At 49.2% G+C, this 24,153-nt stretch overlaps 1 protein-coding gene across 2 annotated transcripts; it reads left to right on the top strand.

Annotated features, from left to right (window-relative positions):
• Window positions 1-14,171: 14,171 nt before the first annotated feature.
• Window positions 14,172-22,528, top strand: Mul1 (mitochondrial E3 ubiquitin protein ligase 1). 2 transcript variants are annotated; one of them, XM_048443350.3, is made up of 4 exons: window positions 14,172-14,409; window positions 19,200-19,287; window positions 19,878-19,998; window positions 20,811-22,528. In XM_048443350.3, exons 1-4 carry the CDS (start codon window positions 14,290-14,292, stop codon window positions 21,538-21,540), a joined length of 1,059 nt encoding a protein of 352 aa, XP_048299307.1. In that variant the 5' UTR covers window positions 14,172-14,289; the 3' UTR covers window positions 21,541-22,528. The 2 variants fall into 2 exon arrangements, with proteins under 2 accessions (XP_048299307.1, XP_048299308.1); XM_048443351.3 differs by lacking the exon at window positions 14,172-14,409 and adding an exon at window positions 17,403-17,838.
• Window positions 22,529-24,153: the final 1,625 nt, after the last annotated feature.

The following is a 24,153-nucleotide window of genomic DNA, read 5'->3' as shown; positions in this document are numbered from 1 at the left end:
CAAATTCGGGTCTTCATGCTTGCAAGACAAACCCTTTGTTTACGAGCCAACTCTTCAGCCCGAGCTACAGGGATCCTGGTGTCTCCTCCACTAATAAGGATTCCTGTGTGCATTGGGTCCAATCAGGTAAAGCAAGATGATTCTGCCCGTTTCATAGTTTTCCCCCTGCCCCGTTTTCATTTTCATTGCCGCGCTGAGCCTCATGCCCTTTGCCAAGGAATCCGACATGTGCAGACATTCCAGGCATTAGCCAGGGGACAGCTGGGGGGGGGGTTCTTCTCTTTTCCACCAGCCCCTCAAACACTCTGCCCCTCCTGAATCCCCATCGATGCAGCTGTCCGCTTCCTGCACGCCAGATGAGAAGGAGAAACCATGGCGCACTAAATTCCCCGCAGGCTCGTGGCAGGCGACCCTAGTGCGACTGCAGTTCCGCTGCCGGTTCAGTCCATGCAGGCTGCCTGGCTCCCAGCGGCTGGCAGGTGCCTCCTCTCCCTTCAAGCCCCCACACTTTCCTCCCATCTGCTTTCTCTGTTGCCCCGTTTCCTACTTCCCAGAGAAAAGTGGGGCAGTCGGAAGGAAGCACGCTTGCCCAGACACACAGTTGCGCCCACCAGCATCTGCGCTTGGCTCAAACTCCCTTCTTCCCTCTGGCTCAAACCTTGCTCCAAACAGTCTTGCTGTGTCCTACAGCCCTCCCCGGCTCACCCACTGCTCTGGAGTGTCCCTACACTTCCCTCTGGTTATCTGTGCCTCCCTCTGCTCTCTCTGGGTCATTCGGCCACCAGCATGTAAGCCTGCTCTCATTTCTCCCATCATATGAAACACAATAGACCAAGCCCTCTTTTGTCCCCGCACCCCACTTTAGTACAAAGTCTTATTTCTCATTTTTCTTTGTAGAAAAAAAAATTCTTCTCTGTTCTCTTGGATCCACTAATATCTGGCCTTGACTTCCACTTGAGTGATTCTCAAGGTCAGGGCCAACCAGACAGTGGTCGATTTGCAGCCTTCATCCGTGGACACAGTTGGCCGCTCTTTCCTGCAGACATTCATTACCATTTTTTCCTGGTATCCTTGTCTCTCCATGGGTCGCTTTGTACCAAGTTTCTTTACTGGATTCTTAAGAAGGTAAGGGGAGAAGGGAGGAGTATCGTATACATTACTGTATAAGCTATCTCTGAATTTGTTGCGGCAACCTGAACCTCTTTCAATTTCCATCTTCCACTTGGAGGACAAATAAACTCAAAATTAAGCCGTAGGGATGGCGCACTGTTGCTTTGGCCAAGAACTTTATCCTCAACCCAGAGTCCTCTATTTCCCTCCCGTCTTAGCCATCTGAGCCAATCTCTGTTAACTCTGCTTCTGGACATCTCTTTTCTCATCCCTCACTGGCCCAAGCTACTGTTCCTGATTGTCTGGGTCAACCTAGAAATCCTCCCTCTGTTCTTCTCATTGCTCCTAGGCTGACCTCAACCAAGGGACATTTGAGAAGGTAGATCTACTCCTGTCCCATAATTACCAAAGCTCATAGGCTTGGCAACTCGGACCTGCGTGGCCTTTCCCACAGATTGCTTTGAAATGGCTACTGCTAACTCCTAATGCCTGATGTTTCTCATTCTAGGGCCTCCAAATGCCTGTCCCCTCACCCTGGGACAGTTTTCAGATACCCTGAGTTCTCCCTCATCCCTCCTTCACATTGTTATCCAAATGTCACCTTCCCAGAGCAGCTTGTAGACCACCTGCCTTAGCCAGCACCCTCACCAGCCTCTCTGATCTCCAGATGGGCTACAACTCTCCACCCCCCCCCCCCACACGCAGGCTGTGTGGGTGTCCTGTTGTCTCCAGGGCAGACACCAACGATGTCTAAGCCAACACCACGTATTGCCTTACATTCTGGTGTCGGGCTGGTTTAGCTTTTGTTTAGCTAAAGTGTTTCCTAGCACTATATGTACACACACACACACACACACACACACACACAGAGTCATGCACATACATATGCATGCAAAAACACATGCACACATCTAAGTGATGCATATTCAAATGCATGCAAAATTGAGTCAAGCCCGCCTCTCTTTTCTGAGCTTCTAGAGGCTGCTCAGGCTCCTGGGAACCTCATGTCTACTCTAGACTCTTTTGTTTATTTTCAATAAATATTATTACATATGTGCTTGCACGTGTGTGTATTGCACACATTATGGTACATGCGTGGAGGTCAGAGGACAGCTTGTAGGAGTTGGTTCTCTCCATCCACCACGTGAGTCCTGGGGTGAAACTTTGGTCGGCAGGCTTGGCAGCAAACACCTGTACCTGCCGAACCATCTTTCTGGTTTTCCAGGTTCTTTTAAGGACTCTTGTGATTACTTTGAATTGATGAGGAGAATCCAGGGTGAGTTCCTCGACCGCAGATGATTTTTTTTTATTTAGTTTTATTTTTTTAAGACGGAGTCTCAGTCTCAGTATGTAGCCCTGGCTGGCCTGGAACGCACTATGTAGACCAGGCTAGCCCTGAATTCCCAGAGAGCCACCTGCCTCTGCCTCCTGAGTGCTTGGTAGCTGCAGACACTTGTCCAGGCTGGGAAAAGTTGCCATTGCTTGTCCTTCACATTTGCCAGTAAACCATTTCTTTGATTATGTTGTTATTGTGTGTATGTATTGTGTGCATACGCAGGCGTGAGGGGTGGGCACATCCACCACACTGTGCCTACGATGTCAGAGGGCAGCTTTGTAGGTTGGTTCTCTCACCCTTCTCAGGTTGCCATGTGGTGGCCATCTCTCTCCTTGCTTTGTTAATCTGCCCTCTGCCCCGCCCCTCTTAACACAAGTCTGACCCTTCATCCCAGGCTATCTCAAATTTGCTGTAGTCCTGTTTTAGTAATTCTCTGAGAGAATTATTGGTATGTAATATACTGCCTGGCTCCGAGCATTTCTGTGTGTGTCTGTGTGTATGTAGTGTATGTGTGTTTGCTTGTGTGTGCATGTATGTGTGTGCATGCTTGTGGTGGCTGGGGATTAATGCCAGATCTCTTCCTTGGTCTCTCTCTACCTTCCTTTTTGAGACAGAGACTCTCTCTCCCTATGCCTGAAGCTCCCTGACTGCTGAGCTCTGGGCATCCACTCTTCATTTGTCCCTGCCCCTTCAATGCTAGGGTTACAGATGATGTCACCATCCCTGACTTTTACAGGGGTGCTGGGGACCTGAACTCAAGGAATCATGCTTGGTTCTAGCTGTATTCTCATGGGCAGAGTGTAGGTTTTTGTCCAGCTTCCCCCTTACCTAGGGCTACAGGTGGCTAATGGCAGTCGTGTGGTGAATACCGGCCTGTCATTAGCGTCTGGCTTGGCGCTAGCGTCTGCCTTACAAGCTCTGTTCTTTACACACGTGCCACCTGATGGGGCAGCGAGCCACAGGAAGTACCTGTCACATGCTTGCTCTGCGGAGACCACGGTGCCCACCCAGAGTAGCTGCCCAGAGGGCACTGGGCTGTCCTTCAGCCTGGACTGGCTTTGGGTGTAACTTGATTCTCTGCTGCTCAGCGAGCTTCGATTTAATTCCTTGATGTTTATCGAATCCTCAGCGGAAGGCTTGGCCCCACCCATCGCTCTCCAGGAGCTGTCTAGAGAAGCCTTCTCTCCCTCAGATTTGAACCAGAGATTAGTCTTTAGTCTGGAAAACATGGTATTTGTTACCATAGCAACCGAACTTCTAAAACCATGGATGTCAAGTACCATGTGGATCCCGGTGCTCATAGCAACCACCATTCTGTTTTTTTTTTTTTTTTTTTTTTTTTTGGTGTGGGGGGTGCCTTACTTTCTTTCTGCCCATGAGCTGGGGAGGGGAGAGGGAGGTGGAGGTGAACAGCCAGGATTCCTTCTAGAATGGACGGGACAAGGAGATTTTAGGAAATAGTAAGGTTCAAGACTGGACCTCTTCAAGTTCATATGGTCACAGTGCTGTCCACCACCACCACCACACACACACACACACACACACACATGGCAGGCGTCTGTCTCCCACCCGTCTCTGATGCTGCTCAAACTTTTGGACATTTGCTTGTACCCCACCAGGGACACACACGGGAGTAGACAGAGAAACACACTCCTGTACCCCAAGCTCTGACAAATGTAGCTGTCACCGTTCACCCAACCCCCTATTTAGTGGGGCCTGACTCTGTGCATGTGAACATAACCCTAAATGCCCACTGTGTGCCTGCACTTGGCCCTCCCAGAGCAGAGGAGACACGATTCAGGATGTGTTGCATGCTCCCCAGCCCAACGTCTTCGCAGATGAGAAACAAACTTGCGACCGAAAGAATGGGGCGGAGATGCAAGAGGCTCAGGAAGGAAGCGATGCTTATTTGCAGAGATGCTGGCGGGGATGGGAACCAAAGAATCCAGCTGAGGTTTTGGTTCTTTCATGAAAAAGGCGGCCAAATGATAGTCATCTCCTGGGCTGGGAAGAAAGGTCTCCAGCTACGTTTCCCCATCTCAAACCAGTGCATTCTCTCCCTGGAAGATGCACAGCCCCCTCCTGTGCAGTTGTTGAAGTCAGGCTGTGACTTGGGATCAGTGTCTGTGCTAAACATTTGCTTCCTCGCCTCCATCTATTTTTCTTATCATCACTGATAGCTTGGAGTCACGAACGCCTGGGCTTAACCTTTTACTCCAGTGCTCATTAGTAACCAGCCCCAAGACCCCAGAGAATCCCCCTTGCTTCCCACATTTCCTCCCTAAAGAAGTGTGGCCTTCCCTACCAGAGACAGGCTGTGGGTCCAGTTAGGGCTCTGAGGGGTAGCCCCTGCCTCTGGTGGTGATTGTTACTTCTGGAGCCACCATTTCCCAGCCATGTGGTCCTCTGTGAGCGGGCATCCTCACCTACAAGTCCATCATGCCCCTGCCTGCCGGGTGGGTTACCCTTCAGTTCATTCAGTTAACAAACGCATACTGAGCACCGCTGTGCACCAGGCAATATTCAAGAGTTGAGGGTATGACAGGGGGAAGTATAATCTGGTAGTCTCGAGGAGTTTATATGACCAGTGATAACCGCATTATTTAGGATCAACCACTCGTGTGGTAACGAGTGCTCTGGTGACAGAAAAATAGGGAAGAGGGCGGAGAGAGACAGAGTGGATGCTGGTAGCCGAGGTTAGGTCCCATTGGGAGCAATGACTAAGACAACATTGACTCCTCAAGGGGGATAATTCCTTCCTTCCTTCCTTCCTTCCTTCCTTCCTTCCTTCCTTCCTTCCTTCCTTCCTTCCTTCCTTCCCTCCCTCCCTCCCTCCCTCCCTTCCTCTCTCATTTATTTATTTATTTATTTATTTATTTATTTATTTATTTATTTATTATGTATACAATATTCTGTCTGTGTGTATGTCTGCAGGCCAGAAGAGGGCACCAGACCTCATTACAGATGGTTGTGAGCCACAATGTGATTATCAGGAATTGAACTCAGGACCTCTGGAAGAGCAGGCAATGCTTTTAACCACTGAAACATCTCTCCAGCCCCCTCTCTTTTTGTTTTTTGAGACAGGGTTTCTCTCTGTAGCCCTGGTTGTCCTAGAACTTGCTCAGTAGACCAGGCTGGCCTTGAACTCAGAGATTCCCCTGCCTCTGTCTCCCGAGTCTTCGGATTAAAGGCATGCACCATCACAGTCTGGAGGAAAACATATTTTTTTTTTAAAAAAAAGATTTTTTTTATTATGTATACAACATTCGGCCTCCATGTGTGCCTGTATTCCAGAAGAGGGCACCATATCTCATTGGAGAGGGCTGTGAGCCATAATGTGGTTGCTGGGAATTGAACTCAGGACCTCTGGAAGAGCAGTCACTGCTCTTAACCCCTGAGTCATCTCTCCAGCCCCAAGGAAGACAATTTCTTATTTCTCTTTCCTTAGGATTTAACAGGGTGTGTGAAACTCAGTAAGGAATCAAGAATAAATCCCCAACCCTTCTCTAATGGGGTCTCACTATGAAGCCCTACTTGGTTTCACCTGCTTCTGCCTCCTAAATGCTGGGATTAAAGGTGTGTGGAACCACCACCAAACCAGAAACTTTTTTTTTTTTGACTTTTTGAGAGAGGGTTTCTCTGTAGCTTTAGTGCCTGTCCTGGAACTCACACTGTAGACCAGGCTGGCCTCGAACTCACAGAGATCCGCCTGCCTCTGCCTCCTGAGTGCTGGGATTAAAGGCGTGCACTAACACCACTTTTTTTTTAAATTTAAATTTTCTAAGTCAAGAGTTTCTCTGTGTAGCCCTGGCTGCCCTGGAACTTGCTCTGTAGATAAGGCTGGCCTCGAACTCACAAAGATCTATTTGTCTCTGCTTCCTGAGTGCTGGGATTAAAAGTGTGCATCATCACAGCCCAGCCTAGAAACTCATTTTTTTAAAAGCCACTTGTTTATAATCATTTATTTATATTATGTGTTTGTGCACATGAACGCTTGTGTATGGTACTAAATTTGAGGGGACAGAGGACAATTTTCTCCCATGTGGGTTCGGGGGGCCAAACTCAGGCACGAGGCTAAGCAACAAACACCTTTGCCAGCTGAGCCATCTCACCGACTCAAGGCTAATTAAAAAGAATCAAAATAAAATAGCCATAACACACACACATTTTTTTTTGAGACAGGGTTTCTCTGTGTAACAACCCTGGTTGTCCTGGAAATCATTTGTAGATCAGGCTGGTCTTGAACTCACAGAGATCCTCCTGACTCTGCCTCTAGAGTACTGGGATTAAAGGTGTGTGCCACCACTGCCTATATATATATATATATATATATATATATATATATATATATATATATATATATATATATATATTCTGTAGGTAAGAGGTGTGACTTGGGTGTTTCAGACTTAAGTTATGAAGAATTGTTAGCTGGCCAGCCTCTTCCCCTGCCCCAAGACTCCAGTCCCTGGACCACAGAGCAACACTTATCCCACACTTGGCAATCAGAGCAGCATCCACGCTCTGTCGCCAGCCTTGACACAGCCTTTCCCACTCGTGCTCAGCTTGAGGTTTTTCCTTTATGTCTTTAACTTCACGTCCTCATTTGCTTCCCATTGTTGTGATAAAACACTGACCAAAAGAAACTTGGGGAGGAAAGGGTTTATTTCAGCTCATAGATTGTCATCCAGCATGGAAGGACATCAGGACAGGAGTTTAAGGCGAGATCCTAAATGCAGGAATTGAAGCAGAAGCCACGAAGGAATGGTGTATGTTGGCTTACCACCACCGTTTTTATGCACAACCAAGGCTCACCTGCTCTAGAATGGCACCAACACAGTGAGCTGGGCCCTTCCACACCAATTACCAATTAACCAAATACCTCATGGATATGACCTCCGGCCAAAATGATGGAGGTAATGTGCCAGTTGAGGCCTCCTCTTTTTGGGTATATCAAGCTGACAACCAAGGTTAGCCATCACAGCTAGTTATTTTAAGTGTGTGTGTGTGTGTGTGTGTGTGTGTGTGTACATGCGCATTAGTGCGGGTCCCCGTGGAGGTCAGAGGTGTTGGATCCCGCATGTGTGTGAGTACGTGAACATCAGTGCGGGTCCCCGTGGAGGTCAGAGGTGTTAGATCCCTGGAGCTGGAGTTTCAGGCCTGATTGAGTGCTGGGAATGGAACTCAGGTCCTTTGCACTGTGCGCTCTGAGCCTCTGAGCCATCTCCAGTCCCCTTGTCTCGTTTCAGCTGAGTCAAGTATAGGACTGGGGCACGTGAAGTGAAACAAGATGTTTAGGGAGCCGACTTAAAGAGGCATTTTTATGAATGGGACGGTGGGCGTCTCCTTAGGTTTTCATCCTTGACCTTTTACTGGTCTCCTCTTAACCTTGACCTTGAGTTTCAGTGACTTTGTAACAGTGAATTCTTGGCTAATAATAGCTCTACACACACACACACACACACACACACACACACACGCAGGCACGCACACACATGCACACGCACACACACGCACGCACACACACACACACGCACACGTCATGCGCCCCTAAGAGACTACCAGGAGTCTGAGTCTGTATGCAGAAGCAAAGAGCCCTATCGCAAGCTTGAGTTTGGGCTCCCCGTCCATCCCGACACAGCAGCTGGATCAGGGAGAGCACTGAGCTCAGCTATGGCAGGGCTTTGAAGGAGTGCAGATGGTAGGGGAACTCCAGACTCAGGTGCGTTTGAACTCCTGATTGGGCAGGAGTGGGGTGGCCGAGTCTTGTCAAACAGAGATTGGTACTGGTGTTGCTGTAAGGAAATTGGCAACCTATATACAAGTTAGGTAAGCTGTTCTTAATGTTCTGGAGCATCTACTTGTTTGTCTCAATTCTGATTGCCCCCCCCCCCAAAGGGTACAATCTGATGCTTTTTCTGGGCATTGTAAAGGCCTGTCGTGGCTGCGCTGATGTGGTTAGGCCTCTTCAACACACACACACACGTTTTGGTTCTTGATTTTTTGAGACAGGCTTTCTTTATGTAGTTCTGGCTGCTCTGGACCTTGTTTCATTCCAGGCTGGTCTTGAACTCACAGAGATCTACCTGCCCCTCCCTCCCAAGTAATGGGATTAAAGGGGTGCACCACTGTCCTGCCTGCCCTGTGTTTCATAATCACAGGCTGAAAACACTCTCTACATTGACCCATTGGCTAAGCATACCTAAATATTCAGGGCATGTGTTAATCATACTAAACAGAGTCAAGACTGCTCACCCAAATTTTAGTCAGATTAAGCCAGCTCTATTTTCTGTCGGGCAGGGCTGTCTCCCTAAGGTGAGTTTGAGAGAATAGTACCAGATACTGGAGCAATAGGGTGTCTGTGGTTCAACAACGACAAGGCTGGGGGAGGGGCGGTTCTGAGAGTTCAGTTACATAGGACCTCGGCAGAACATTTCAAAATGATTTGACAGAATAGCTTATCCTCCAGGTCAGGATATAATATGTGGAACATGTCGCATTTCTGAGAGTTCAGTTACATAGGACCTCGGTAGAACATTTCAAAATGATTTGGCAGAATATCTTACCCTCCAGGTCAGGGTATAGGGTGTGGAACATGTCCCATTCCAGAAAATGGGTCAAGACAGGGTCAAACTTAAGTTTTACAAAAAGCAGGAATGAACCTATTTTGACCTTGTAAAAACTTGGCTTCTAATCTTAAGATGGAGTTACACTGGTTCTGTAGAATGCACAGTTGGGTCCAGCCTGTGAGTCTGCAGGTACAGCTTGTCTGAGCTCAGATATGGTGCGGAGGCGGTGACATTCTCCCTTCTCTAGCTGGGAGAAGCAAGGCTCATGGTGCTGGAATGGCTGTCCAGTTTATGGGGAGCAGAGTGTATTCATTCCTGTGGTTTTTACTAGTTTGAATTCCTGGAGGAAGACATTTTCCATCTGACAGCTAAAACACTCAGGCTTAACTGGGCATGGTGTCACAATCCTGTGATTCCGGCGCTTGGGAGAGGAGGTGGGAGAATAAGGAGTTCAAGGTCATCCTGGGCAAAATAGTGAGTTCAAGGCCTGTCTAGGACTACAAGAGACCTTGTCTCAATAACCAACCAAACCAAACCAAACTGAAACAACATCACTACCTCCTAGGTTCAGGTAGGTAATGGGCCTTACCAGAGATGGTACGGTTGACCTAGCTCTCAGGCACCTGGCTCCCAAGCCTGACCAGAGGCCCCCTTCTTAATCCACAGGGTATGGTGTCCTCCCACTGGTGCATGGCTCCCATGTTTCCCAAGAGAGGCCAGAGGTGAAGACCAATTGCAGATACTGCTTGCTACAGGGCCTGTTGATGAGCAATGAACCTGAGAAATTCCTGGGCCCTGGAGGGGTCACAGTTACCTCAGTGCCTTCCTTAAGTTTCCCTTGCCTGGGCTGGGGACGTCATTTAGGTGGTAGAGTGCTCACCTATCATGCACAAGACCAGGAGTTCCATCCCCAGTCTCACATAAAGCAGCCCCGGTATGCACCTATAATTCCAGCACTTGCGAGGTGGCAGCTGTCTTTGGCTACTCAGTGGGGTTAAAGCAAGCTTGGGATACATGAGACCCTGTGTGGAAAAAAAAAAAAAAGGCCAATAACCAAACAACAAAACCCAGATCTTTCTTGCCCTTTCTTCCTTGTCTTCCATGAGCTCCCCTAGAGCCTGGTGTCTTTCTTGTGCCCCAATCTCCTGCATCTGTGTTCCTGGCGCCCCCACGTGGCCAAAACTATCAACCGTAACAGCCGTTGAAAATTACCCAAGATGTAATATAATGATTAAGGGGTTTTTAGAGAGGGAATTTATTCAAACAAATAATTTGCATTTTCCCTAACTTGACTGACCTGAGCCTATATTTGAATCCAGAAATCCTGGCCTCCAGACTAGCTCTCCAGATGAGCTGTCACTGATAAATATTTGAATACAGGCGATGTGATTCATGGATGGAAATTGCCTGGCTGTTTCTGGGGCCAACGGTATGAAGTAAATGGGATGTAGCTTTGTTGGCAGAGTGCTCGCCTAGCATGCGTGAAGCTCTGGGTTAGATCCTCAGCACCACACAAGCTGGACATAGTGAGCAGGACAGCAGTCCCTCATTCTAAGGCAGGAGAATCCAGAGTTCAAGGTCATTCTCAGCTACATGGTAATTTCCAAGTGAATCTGGAATACATGAGACCCTGTCTCAGAAGAACACATATAAGTATATTCTACTCAAGCATTTAAAAGGAGGGATCAACTCTGTGCCTTTGTCCGGCTGGGCTGTGGTGTCTGCATGTGTGAGCTGGGGTGAACTGGGCCTTTGTTACTTGGCTGGGGTGATGTGAAGAGGGCATGAGCTGTTGCCTGGGAAACCACGCCAGGTTAATCACACACACCTAAAACTGCAACTTTTGAAAGAAAATGGAGGAAACACTGTGATTTGTTTCTTGGTTTTTGATAGAAGGTCTTACTATGTTGCACTGGCTGACCTGGAACTCCCTGTTAACTCCCTGTGGCCTTAACTCACAGATACCCTCCTGGTAGGATTAAAGGTGTGTGCCACCACACCCAGCTCATTTTATTTACACAATCCAGGACTGGCCTCCAATCTTTCAAAACTTGGATTTTCCTCCCTAGTCTGAAACTCTAGAATCCATCTTCCTGCCTTGCCATCTTTGTGATTTTAACGTAGACAAAGCATGCATGCATGCATGTGTGTGTATAGTGTGTGTGTAGTATGTTTGCGTGTACTGCGTGTGTATAGTGTATGCAGTGTGTTGTGTATAATTCATGTGTGTGTAGTGTGTGTATGTAGTGTGGTGTATATATACATGTTTGTGTGTGGTGTATGTACACGACTGTGTGAGCATGTACACCTGTGGGCTTCCGTGTGTTGACTAGTGCAGCATGTTGTGTGTCGTTCACTCTCTGTCTCCCTGTTTTGAGACAAGGTCTTTTGCTGTCCCCACAAGTTTACTATTTTGGCTAGTCTGGTCCGCCAGTGAGCTCTCAGGATCCACCACTGTCCACTCCCCCATACTGGTGTTAAGGGCATGTCTGGCTTGTTATAAGGATGCTGGGTATTTGAACTCAGGTCCTTGTGTTTACAGAGCAGGCCACCTCATCTCCTGAGCCACCCCTCTAGCTCACAGATAAAGATTTCTTAGATAAGCCAACAAAAGCAGATCCCTGAAAGGAAACAGTGGATCTACTGACTTCATAAATCTGTTTTCCGAGACAGTCCAAGGAGAGGTCAAGCTGGAAGCTCGAAGACATGCTAGCAAGTCATATATGTGATTTGATCAAGGACTTGTATCAAGAACATATAAAGAACTCTTGGGAACCGGAACAGGGCTGGGGGTGCAGTGCAGTGGTGGGGTGCTTGCTTAGCACACACAAGGCCCTGGGTTCAATCCCCAGCACTACAAATAAATCAAAAGTAAGAATTTAAAAATGAATAAAAGAAGCCAGGCGCCGTGGCATGAGCCTGTAGTTACAGCTACCCAGTGGGCAGGAAGATTATTGGAGCCAAGGACTTGGAGGCTAGCCTGGGTAATACAGCAACAACCGGCACAGAAGACAACAACATGACTAAGAGAAGGGAAAAGTGTCAACCCAGGCTTCACCTGCGGAGATCCTTGCTGCTAATCAACATTTAGAAAGATGGGCGTATGGGCTACAGGTGCTACTTGGATGCCATTTCTCTTAAGAACCCCTCAAGGCCTACATGCGTAGGCGCTCTGACAGCAGGCCTGTTGTTGCTGGGCAGTGGATCGACTCAGTCACCTATAAGTAACTGATTCCGTCCTCTTGGGGCCTGCACAAATGCCCTTCACCTGCAATCTTTGGCTGTTGGCTTCATTTTTCACTTAACTGTACCTCGGCACACTCCCTTTCTCCATTGCTGTAGAGAAGCTCCCAATCAAAGCTGGGCTCTGATCGCAGGATTCACTGATCCTAGATGCCCATAGCTTGGTAATTTGCTGCCCCTTTAGCTTCTGTTACTGTTATTCTTTATAAAAAAAGATGTTTGGGGGCTGAAGAGATGGTTCATTAGTTTCACAGAGGGCCTAGGTTCTTAGGTTCCCAGCACCTACATTAGGTGGTTCCAGGGGACACATTGCCCTCTTCTGGTTCCATGGGCACTGCACACACATGGTGTATGTACAGACAAGCATATAAAGGAATTTTGATTATTAAACGAGTTAGATCCTGGCCTTCCTCATCTTGAAAGGTTTTGGATCTTACCCCCACACGATGGTGAAGTTCTGGCTTACCATTTTGGAACCTGCAGCTTCCGGCCTCAAGCCTCCCTCCTCAATGACATGCTATGTTCTGTGTTCTGTGACCTAGGCTCCAGCTACCCGTGGCTCGGCTTTCATCAGTTTCCCCCACAGGTCTCTGCAGCACCCATCGTGGTTGCCACCCCACCATCCACTGTGTTTACAACTTCCTTCCCTGGTGAGAATAAATGGCTGTTCGCTTACTTCGGGGAGAAGGGCTTGGCTGAGTAACTTTGCCTCTCCTCCTATCCAATCCAGAGCTTGGGTGCAGGAATTGGAATTGTTGGCCTTAGGGTATTTGGGGTGCTGGGGGCAGGACCCTGGGGCTCTCCACTGTTGCCCTCAATAGCCTGAGGAGTTTTCTTAGACTTTTAGGGATTTTAACTGAGACCAAGATTCTCCTGGAACCAGTTTCCTTCTATGGAAAAAACTAAATATGTCCAACCTTTTGCGAATCATTCTGGACACCCAAAAACCTGCCTTTCTAAGCCAGGAATGGCACAGACCGTACCCTGCACACACTTGGAATGTTAGCAAAAAGATTAGGAGTTCAAGGTCATTTCTGTCGAAGTCCTTGACAGCTGCTTGGCTTTGAAGCCCCTTATTACTTTTAGAGATCTGGCGTTGTGCATGGAGGGGCAAGGATGGAACTCAGTGGAGGGGCACTTGAGGCCCTGGGTTTGGTCCCTAAGGTCATGGGTGGAAAGCAAACCTAAGAAATGTAATCACAGGACATGGCACATAATAGTTATTCAATAAACGCAGCTGCAGTTCTTACTAAATAAACAGGATACTGTTTACTGTGGTGGTGGTAAATTACGAGCTGCTTTAGCGATTCAGCTGGAGCAGCGATGAGGACTTTGCACTGGGCTGTTCTCCAGTTCTCCTCAGCAGCATGGCTCTGACCATGTGTCCCATCACCTCTGGCCGCAGTTTCTTCCTCTTTAAAAAAGAGGACGGAGGATGACCCAGGTTCACCCGATAGCTTAAGTTACACTCCTTAGCGCTTAACCCATTTGACTCAGCTCCTCATATGATGACGGCGACATCAAATAACCAAGCAATGGCTGGAGAAATAGCTCAGTGGGTGAAGGCGCTTGCCGCTATGACTAAGGACTTGAATTCGATCCTAAGGACCCACAAGGCGGAAGGAGAGGACTGACTCTCACTGGGTATCAGCTCTCCACACAGGCACCGTGGCACGCTCTCATCTACTTACAGGATAAATAAAAAGTAATTTAAAAATAACCCAACCAGAGAGTCTAGAAACCCGCAGGAGCGCTCCCACGTGACCCCGGCCAGCGTGTGGCACTGACAAGGTCATAGAGTCGCTCGCGGAGGCTCCTTGAGGTCCTCCCAGGATCCGACCGTTTTCCCAGGAGGCCGCAGCTACATCGCCATCACCTCGGCAACGTCGCCTTCCGGTCTCCTGCGCTGTCTCCACTTCCGTTATGGCTTCGTCATCAATGGGCGCCGGGCCTATGCGTTCCGGGAAGGGTTTCCCGGCTGCGTAGGGGTCGCGGGTGACTTCCAGGCGGTTGGCGCTGCTGGGCGTTGCCATGGAGAGCGGGTCGCGTCCGTCTCTGGCCCAGTTAATCCTTCTGGGCACCAGTTCGGTGGTCACCGCCGTGCTGTACTCCATATATCGGCAGAATGCCCAGGTCGCCCAAGAGCTCAAGGTCAGTGCGGGAGCCCGCGTGGTCTTACCGGCGGCGAGCCGAATAGGGGATCCACAGGGGCCCTGAGGACGCGCGGCCGAGAGGGGACCCCGACTACCCGCTGCAGCGAGGCTGCCCGACTCCGTCGCTCCGAAGCCCTTGGAGTTATCCTCAATGTCTCTGGAAGTCATCGATTTGTCCTAAAATTATTTCTCGAAAAAGTGCTGTGCACCAGGTAGTGAGAGAAAACAGAGGTCGTTGTCCTCGTGGACATCCCATTCTAGGACAATGGGATAGCTACACGTAATCGGACGGTGTGATAGGGTGAGAGGTGGGCTGGAGTAAAGCAGAGAAAAGTGGAAAGATAGTTAAACGGAGAGTTTCACTTTGTGTCTTTTCCTATAGTAGAATGCTTTGACAAAAAGCAACTTAAGGGAGGAAGGATTTGTTTGACTTTCAGTTCCAGGTTACCATCCAGGCAGGAACTTGAGGCAGCTGACAGATCGCATCTGAGTCAAGAGCAAAGAGAAGCAAATGCATGAATGCTTAGTGCTCAACTTGATTTCTCTACTGTTAAACAGTCCAGAGCCCAAACCCAGGGAATGATGTCACCCGCAGCACAACAGGCTAATTTCCCCATTACTATTAGAGCAGTCAAGACCATTTCTTAACAGATATGCCCACATACCCACAGGCCAGCCCAATCTAGACAGCCCCCTGTTGAGACACTCTTTCCAAGTGATTCTAGATTGTGGCCAGTTGACAGTTGAAATTGACCATTAGAGTGAGCGTGGCCACTTTAAGCAAGGTGATATTTGGGGTGGAAATGGAGGGCATGCTGACCTGTAAGGGAGGTGGAGAGCAGCAAATTTAGAAGCTCTTTTACTTAACCACTCAGCTCCTTGCTTCTACGAGCCGTTTCTTTTCGCATCGTAGCTGCTGTAAAAGTGCGCTCTCCTATTTGCGCTACGCTTAGCAGTTCACACAGTGCCTTCCCGCTTTGGTTTTATTTATTGAGTTTTTTCAGCACAGCAATTTTCTGGGACCGATGGCAGTGGTGTTCCCTGATTGCAAACCCAGATATTTGAGATTCAAAGGAAAAGTCATATAGCTAGCGTTAACTGTCAACTTGACAGGATCTGAAATCACCTAGGAGACAGACCTCTGCGTGCACGTCTGAGGGACTGTCTTGATTAGGTTTACTTTGATGGCAAGGTCTGCCCTGAAAATGGACTGCACCGGGCCCTGGGCTTGCAAAAAAGAGGAAATGAGCAGAACACAGGCTTTCATTGCTGCTTTCTGTTTTGGATATCATGTGACCAGCTTCTCTAAGCTCTGTTTATCTTGACTTAAACAGATGGTCTTAGAGTTACCATCACTGTAATCTTGGGGAGGGAAGGGTTTATTTGGTTTATGCTTCCAAATCACTGTTCATAATTGAAGGAAGTCAGGACAGGAACTCAAACAGGGCAGGAACCTGGAGGCGGCAGCAGATGCAGAAGCCATGGCAGGGAGCTGCTACTGGCTTGCTTTTCGTTTGCTGCTCAGCCTACATTCCTAGAGAACTCAGGATGACCAGCCCAGGGGTGATACACCCACAATGGGCTGGGCCTTCCTCCATCAGTCTCTGATTAAGCTGCATTTTATGGAGGAAGTCTTTTAGTTGGGGTTCTCCCATTTCAGAAAGTTCTAGCTTGTGCTGGGTTGACATAGAACTAGCCAGGACACTTCCCAGCATGACTGAGTGTACCCTTGACCTGTGAGCCCAAACAAACCTTTCTCCTTTACTGTTTTTCTCCCAGTATTTATCACACCAAGAGGAATGCAACCAAGACAGCTTAGAACTTAAACTTGGGTTTTGGGGTTCAAGGCCAGGCAGGAGTGAGCATTTCTTCCTTCCTTCCTTCCTTCCTTCCTTCCTTCCTTCCTTCCTTCCTTCCTTCCTTCCATTTTCTTTTGGCGGGGGTGGGGGTGGGGGATGGGTGGGGTGGGGAGGTTGAGACGGGGTTTCTCTATGTAGCTTTGGAGCCTGTCCTGGAAATCTCTCTGTAGACCAGGTTGACCTTGAACTCATAGAGATCCACCAGCCTCTGCCTGCTTTCCTTAGTGCTGGGATTAAAGGCGTGCACCACCACTGCTGCCTGGCTGTGAGTGAGGATTTCTATTGTGTCCTTCCCTTTGACTATCAGATTATTGAAACAGTAGATTCCAAGAAATTGGAACCCCACCTTCACCCCATGGAAGCTCCTGCTGCTGGGAGAAGGAGAAGCCAAGGACCTGGGACGGGTCAGAGGAGGACTTTGTCAAGATGATCTTTGTAGGGACAGGCTGAGCCCAGTGGTGCTGGGCTGGACTATACCTTAACCTGACCAGTTAAACCTTACTTCCTGCTGGAGGGATGGCTCAGCAGTTAACAGTACTGGTTGCTCTTCTAGAACCTGAGCTGATTGTCAGCACCACGCGACAGCTCACGCATCATCTGTAACTCCAATCCCAGGCATGTACACGGCACACAGACAAACATGCGGGCACAAACACCCATACACATTAAAATTAATAAATGAAGTAAAAATTTGAAAAACCGTTACTTTTGTGTTAGGACCCAAAGAGAGATTTGGGGTAGAGCCCCTGAGTATCTTTGCCCTCCCTTTCCCAATGTGGCTACATTGGGTAAATGTCTTTTTCTGCTCTTCACTGTTGATTTAGCTTTTTTAGTTGGCTTATTGCAGACAGGTGGCTGAGCCTGGCTAGTTGTGGATGCCAAGGCACAGCTCTGACCCTGACCCCAGTAACACTAGGCTTTTCCCTGGCAGCTGGTCTAGAGATGGACCTGTAAGTCAGAGGACGGTCTTGCCTTGTGGCATCTGTCACCTGATCTAGAGATGACCTGTAAGGCCAGGGGACGGTCTTGCCTTGTGGCATCTGTCACCTGATCTAGAGATGACCTGTAAGGCCAGGGGACGGTCTTGCCTTGTGGCATCTGTCACCTGATCTAGAGATGGACCTGTAAGGCCAGGGGACGGTCTTGCCTTGCGGCAACTGTCACCTGATCTAGAGATGGACCTGTAAGGCCAGAGGAGGGTCTTGCTCTGTTTTATTCATATCTCCATTCTTAGCTCAGCGTTTGACAAGTAGTGAATGCTCAGTACATGCCAATGGTTTTATTTTGACCGAAATTTCACAGCCCATCAGCCAAAGGCTTGATTTGGCAATTGTGTGAAAGTGAACTCCTGAACTTTAGTCCTTTTTCACCGGACTGATTTCAGTAAGGGCTCAGAAACAAAGCCGTGGAGTTCTTGTGGTGAAAGAAGTTCTGGGCTCTGGAATGAAGCAATTCATGAGGAGGCAGCTGGATCTGCTGCACGTATGACTTCCCAGCGAGAGTCCGCTGCCCAGCTGTTCACCTATTCAATTCAATTACTGTGACTCCTCGAGTGAATGGCTCAGAGGGTAACTGATATTTCACTTTCTTTCTTTTTTTTTAAATATTTATTATGTATATAATATTCTGTCCATGTGTATGTCTGCAGGCCAGAAGAGGGCACCAGACCCCATTACAGATGGTTGTGAGCCACCATGTGGTTGCTGGGAATTGAACTCAGGACCTTTGGAAGAGCAGGCAGTGCTCTTAACCACTGAGCCATCTCTCCAGCCCCGATATTTCACTTTCTTGACCCCCAAACCAATTTGGTTTCAAGTTGGCTGTATGTGAGACTCTTGGAATTGCTGAACTCTCCAGGGCCCATCTTTGGATGACCTAAAAAAACCTTGCCAGGACGCGAGGATGTAGCTCCGTTGGCAGAGTGCTTGTTTGGCCTGCCTGACTTCCGGAGTCGACACCAGCACCACATAACCAGACGTGGTGGGACACACCTACAGTCTAATAACTCAGGAGTCTGGGCAGGAGGATCAAAAGTTCCCAGTCCTAAGGAGGCAGAGGAGTTCAAGGGCAGCCTGGGCTACATAGCCGGACCTTGTCTCAAAAAACAAACAAAAAACAAAACAAAAAAACAAAAACAAAAACCCCAACCCAAACACAGACAAATGAAGAAGTCCAGAACAAACTGACAACTGAACGAGCTGAAGGACATCGACAGGTGTGTGTTGAGTCCCAGGCCAGCCTGTGATACGTGAGACCTAGTTAATTCCTAAAAGGATAAAACAACCCTTCCTGGAAAGCCACGGGACTTCTAAGTTTAGATTGTCATTTTGTGGTCAGGCTGTGGAACTAAGTTTAGATTTTCATTTCGTGGTCCGGTTACAGACCACACAGAGCTGAGTGTGTCTTCTTCCGGTGTTTTCCTTGGTCACGGGAATGCTTGAGTGTTGCAAGGCTTCCATGCGTCAGCCCTGCACTGGCTTTTGCCGTACCTCAAGGTTCACTTATCACCACTTCAAAGATCTCGTGAGATTGTGCTTTCCCCTCCCTTTTCAGTTTTGGAAACAGACTCCTAAGTGAAGTTGTTCAAAATCACCAAGGATACGCTTCAGCTCCATCTAGTTCTGTGTTGGCTGGAGTTCATCTACAGTACGCCAGGCGGCTAATACCTTTTATATTTTCATGTAAAAGTGTTCGCATTAAAGGAGTGTTTTGTTCTGGAAGCTGATGGTGACACCTCCGGCCTTGATGAAGATGAGCCCAGAGCCCCCTGCCTGTTTATGGTCGAGGTTCAGGGCCAGATTGGGAACCCGATCATCTAGTTCTCCCTCCTGGCCGGTCTCCTCGTCCCTCATCCCCCCAACACCTTAAGTTTGATTGAGCATGTCAGTATTCAGTGGCCAACTTAATATCTGTTTATTTTTGTGTTTAGGGAGCTAAGAAGATCCACTTGGGTGAAGATCTGAAGGGCATTCTTTCAGAAGCTCCAGGAAAGTGCGTGCCTTATGCTGTCATTGAAGGTGCGTTTGCTCTTTGGTGTGGGTGGCAGCAGCTGCCTCCTAGTAGGAGCAGGTAAAAGTCATCTCGACTGACACACACCCTTCCTCTTTTTCTTTTTTAAACCTCTGTTTATATATGTATGCATGTATTTAGTTAGTTTTGTTTGTATGGGCAGGGAGGGCGAGGGTGCCGTTACTCACTTGTGTGGAGGTCAGAGGAAAACTTGGGGGACTTGACTCTCTTTCCACTTTTGTGTGGGTTCCAAGGTTCAGGTTGTCAGGTTTAGTAGCATTTCATCTGCCGAGGCCATTCCTGGCCCTCTTGAGAGCCTTTTAGTGGTGGAGGCCTGTTGTCTTGGGCAGGGTGACTGAACCGTTGTGGGTCTCTGATTGCTTTAGGACACTTGGGGTAGTGTAAGATAGTTAAGACCTGAACGATGTGATGCTTCAGGTGAGCTGCTTACCTAAGGCACTTCACAGAGCATGCCTTCCGGTGGTGATGCAGATGCCATCGTGTTGAGTGATTGCTGAAACCCAGCTCCGACACATGCTGAACCTTAAAGCGAGGGCAGAGCCATCCCTCAGAAGGACCATGATTGCTTTCTCCACAGGAGCTGTACGGTCCGTTAAAGAAACACTCAACAGCCAGTTTGTGGAAAACTGTAAGGGGGTGATCCAGCGGCTGACACTTCAGGAGCACAAGATGGTGTGGAATCGAACAACCCACCTTTGGTGCGTGTCCTCTGACTACTCTCCCTTGGCTGGAGCCTCACTCTGCCTGTTTGGAGCCTGTGCCTGGACTGGCTGTGCCTTTAGCTTTGGGGGGGGGGCAGGTTGCAGAGCTGCCTCTCCACACCCCCAGTGCTGCTGTGTGGACTGTGCACTTCCCTTAGAACCCACAAGGCAGCCAGTCACAGTGCAGACTCCCAAGCCCACTTCCTGATTAGAGCCTGGTTTCACAAGGGACCTGGAATCCGTTGATTCTTAGCACACTGAAGCTGTGGGACCACTCATTTGCAGATCAGTCACGTGTGGATTCCTTTCATTTGTGCCATCACATGAAGTGAAGCAGTTCCCCTTCTTTCTGAGCAGATTTTTGTCTCGGGTATTTGTATAACAGAAACAAAGGGAATAAACACTAAAGGTGACCTCTGTTGCCAACTCTTGTCCACTGAAGCCTAAGGACCTAAAGTAGACCCTCCTTGCTGTGGTCTTGGTGATTTGGGCGTTGTCGAATGGCCCTTTCACGGGGTCGTCCAAGACCATTAGAAAACACAGATATTTACATTATAATTCTTAACAATGTCAATTACAGTTATGAAGAGAATAAATTTTTGGTTGGAGGTCACCACAACACGAGGAACTGTATTAAAGGGTCATAGCATTGGGAAGGTTGAGAACCACTGCTTTAGAATGGACTGATTTGGAGGCCAGCGTCGTCCAGTAGTATCGCAGAATCGGGGTATCTGCATGTAGGGGGCTCCATGTGTGGGAATCGGTTCCTGTTCCTCTTTTGTTCATCTTTGGTCCTTACATTCTTCTAGGAATGACTATTCCAAGATCATCCACCAAAGGACTAACACTGTGCCCTTTGACCTTGTGCCCCACGAGGATGGTGTCGCTGTGGCCGTGCGAGTGCTGAAGCCCCTGGACTCAGTGGATCTGGGCCTGGAGACCGTGTACGAGAAGTTCTACCCCTCTGTGCAGTCCTTCATGGATGCCATCGGCCACTACATAAGTGGTGAGCAGCCCAAAGGCATCCAAGAGACAGAGGAGATGCTGAAGGTGGGGGCCACCCTCACCGGGGTTGGCGAGCTGGTTCTGGACAACAACTCTATCCGCCTGCAGCCCCCCAAGCAGGGCATGCGATACTATCTGAGCAGCCAGGACTTCGACAGCCTGCTGCACAGGCAGGAGTCCAGTGTCCGGCTCTGGAAGGTTCTGGTGCTGGTGTTTGGCTTTGCCACCTGTGCCACCCTCTTCTTCATCTTGCGGAGACAGTACCTGCAGCGGCAGGAGCGCCTGCGCCAGCAGCAGCTCCAGGAGGAGTTCCGTGAACATGAGGCCCTCCTGCTGAGCCAAGCGACTCCCGAGGACAGAGAGAGTCTGAAGAGCGCCTGCGTCGTGTGTCTGAGCAGCTTCAAGTCCTGCGTCTTCCTGGAGTGCGGGCACGTCTGTTCCTGCCGCCAGTGCTACCTCTCCTTGCCAGAGCCTAAGAGGTGCCCGATCTGTCGTCGGGAGATCAGCAGGGTGATTCCCCTGTACAACAGCTAGGGGTGTAGCAGTCACACTGCGGGTGTCCGTCCCCTGGTCAGAGTTTATCTGGAGGCCTTTGGTGGGGTGGCTGTACCTTAAGGTACGAAGGAGGGGACACGAGCGAGCCTCACATCTCCAACAGCTGGGTGTTGCTTTTCAACCTGGACAGGTCCCTTTCCAGTTCCAAGCACCTGGTGGGGCCATGGTGAGGTCCCCCTTCTTAGGAGCCAGATTTGTGTGTGACCGAATAAGACCAGCTCATGTCCACGCAGCAAGGCCAGGGGTCTCGCCTTTCACTCCCTGGGGTGCTGACTCCTTAGCTTGGGAGGGGCCTTGCTAGGACTCCTCCTCTTGCTTCTGTCCATGGGAAGGAATTTCTTAAAACCTGTCAGGCAGGGCAGGCCACTAGTAATGTTTGCACACGTGGGGAGAAGGTGAGAGGCAGTGAGAGCAGTATGCCTGTCCGGCGTGTGTGTGTGTGTGTGTGTGTGTGTGTGTGTGTGTGTGTGTGTGTGTGTCGTCTGTGTGGGATATAGGTCAGCAGGAGGACAACAGACATTTCTAGATGTTTCTTGGCAGGGAGGGCACCAGGGTTGTGGGTGTGGCTGCTGTCCGACTTTCCCAGACAGCTCTGGTTTCCTGTGGAAAGGCCTCACCGAAAGGGAATGAAGGTCACTGCTGTCCTGACCTCTGGCCTTTGTAGTTTCTCTGCTTGCTTTTGCCAAAGAAAGGTATTTGGTGGCGGGCACACTTACAGAGCCTGTCTGGACTGCCTCACTCTTCCTGTCAGTAAAGCCCAGCGGTGCTCTCCCTCCCAACTGCCCTGACTTGTGAGTGCCAGAGAAATTGGAGACTGTCCGTGGGCTGGGTGGTCTGGATCACTCTCAGCTCTGCTTCTTGAGCATCTCCTGTCCTCTGTGACGGGAAGAAGGGCATCTTCCAGGCGCTGACACTAGTACATGCGCCGTCCAAGTGAGCAGCACAATTAAACAGACTGTGTCTCATGTGTCTGCTGCTTTCTTCACTAGATAGAGTTAAGAGGCCGAGAGGAGGCTTCCAGGGGGAGGAGGGGGTGGAGGTGAAGCTCCACCATGGCAGGAAGAAGGTGGAGCTGGGAGACCTGTTTTCTTCTTCAGTTGTTGGAGTATGGTTCGTGATGGTTGAGGCCCTGCTTGCCATGCCCACAGGGAACTCTAATGAGCTCTAAATACAGCCCTAGACAGCTGGCCCAGGGTGCCACCTGACCTTGCTGACATAGTTGCCTTTGACAAATGTATCTTGTTCAGAACACTGGTGCAGCTGGCGTCGAGTGGGGCACTGTGGGCAGCGAGGGGATGTTAGTATTCAGGGTTGTGTGTGCGGTATTGTACCAGTTGCTACTGTAAGCTGGGCGTGGTGACAAGCTGGTCTTGGTGAGTTTGAAGCCAGCCTAGTCTGCATAGTGAGACACCATCTAAAACAGCCGGGGCTGGAGAGATGGCTCAGTGCTTAGGAGACTTCACCTGTTCTTGCAGAGGACCTGGGCTCAATTCCCAGAACCAACATGGTGGTCACAGCCATACAACTCCAGCTCTAGGGGATCCGTTGCCCTCTTCTGACCTGTATGGGTACCAGACATGCACATGGGTATGTAGACATACATGCAGGCAAAACACCCATACACTCAAAACTAAAAAACCTGGAAAAGTTAAAAACAACACAGAAGCCGGGCGGTGGTGGCACATGCCTTTAATCCCAGCACTCGGGAGGCAGAGGCAGGCGGATCTCTGTGAGTTCGAGGCCAGCCTGGTCTACAAGAGCTAGTTCCAGGACAGGCTCCAAAGCTACAGAGAAACCCTGTCACGAAAAACCAAAACAAACAAACAAACAAACAAACAAAAAAGACACAGAAACAGACCTCGCGATTATAAAGGAAGGGACTCTTACCACAGCTCTGTGTATGAACCAGGAGAGGTGAAGTTAATGAGGGCTGAACGCTCACTGGCAAGCTGTGGCTACCACCTGAACTCCAAGCAAATAAAAAGCTAAAAGAGGGGCTGGAGAGATGGCTCAGAGGTTAAGAGCATTGCCTGCTCTTCCAAAGGTCCTGAGTTCATTTCCCAGCGACCACATGGTGGCTCACAACCATCTGTAATGAGGTCTGGTGCCCTCTTCTGGCCTGCAGACATACACACAGAAAGACTATTGTATATATAATAAATAAATAAATATTTAAAAAAAAAAAGCTAAAAGAATAATAACAAATTACAGTCTTGCCCAGGAAACTCCAGGTACTTCCTGAGGGGGCCCAGAGATTCCCTTTGTCAGCAAGAACAGTTGGTAGAGGAAGACTTGACCATACTGGAGGGACAGACAGTCTGCTGGCCAGTGGAGTCCTGTCTAGTGATGTGGGAAGACCATTAGCTGGACAGGGTGAGGGGATCATGGGAGAGCCGGTCCCCCTTAACTCACCTTTATGCCAGGAGTAAGGGCCCAGTGGGGCTGTGAGACCTGCCTTTGCCAGAGTCAAGAACAAATCTGGTCATAGGGATTAGGAGGCAGGACAGGTGGCTTGTCCCCAGTGGACTCCTGCAGGTGACTCCCACTGTGGGAGACTTGGGGGCATTTGTCTCCCAGCTGTCGGAAGTGGGT

The sequence above is a fragment of the Myodes glareolus genome, chromosome 6 (assembly GCF_982192425.1).
Source record: "Myodes glareolus chromosome 6, mMyoGla1.1, whole genome shotgun sequence".
Lineage (NCBI taxonomy): Eukaryota > Metazoa > Chordata > Mammalia > Rodentia > Cricetidae > Myodes > Myodes glareolus.
Note: the sequence above shows the minus strand (reverse complement) of the source record. Positions and strands in the feature narration are given on the sequence as shown.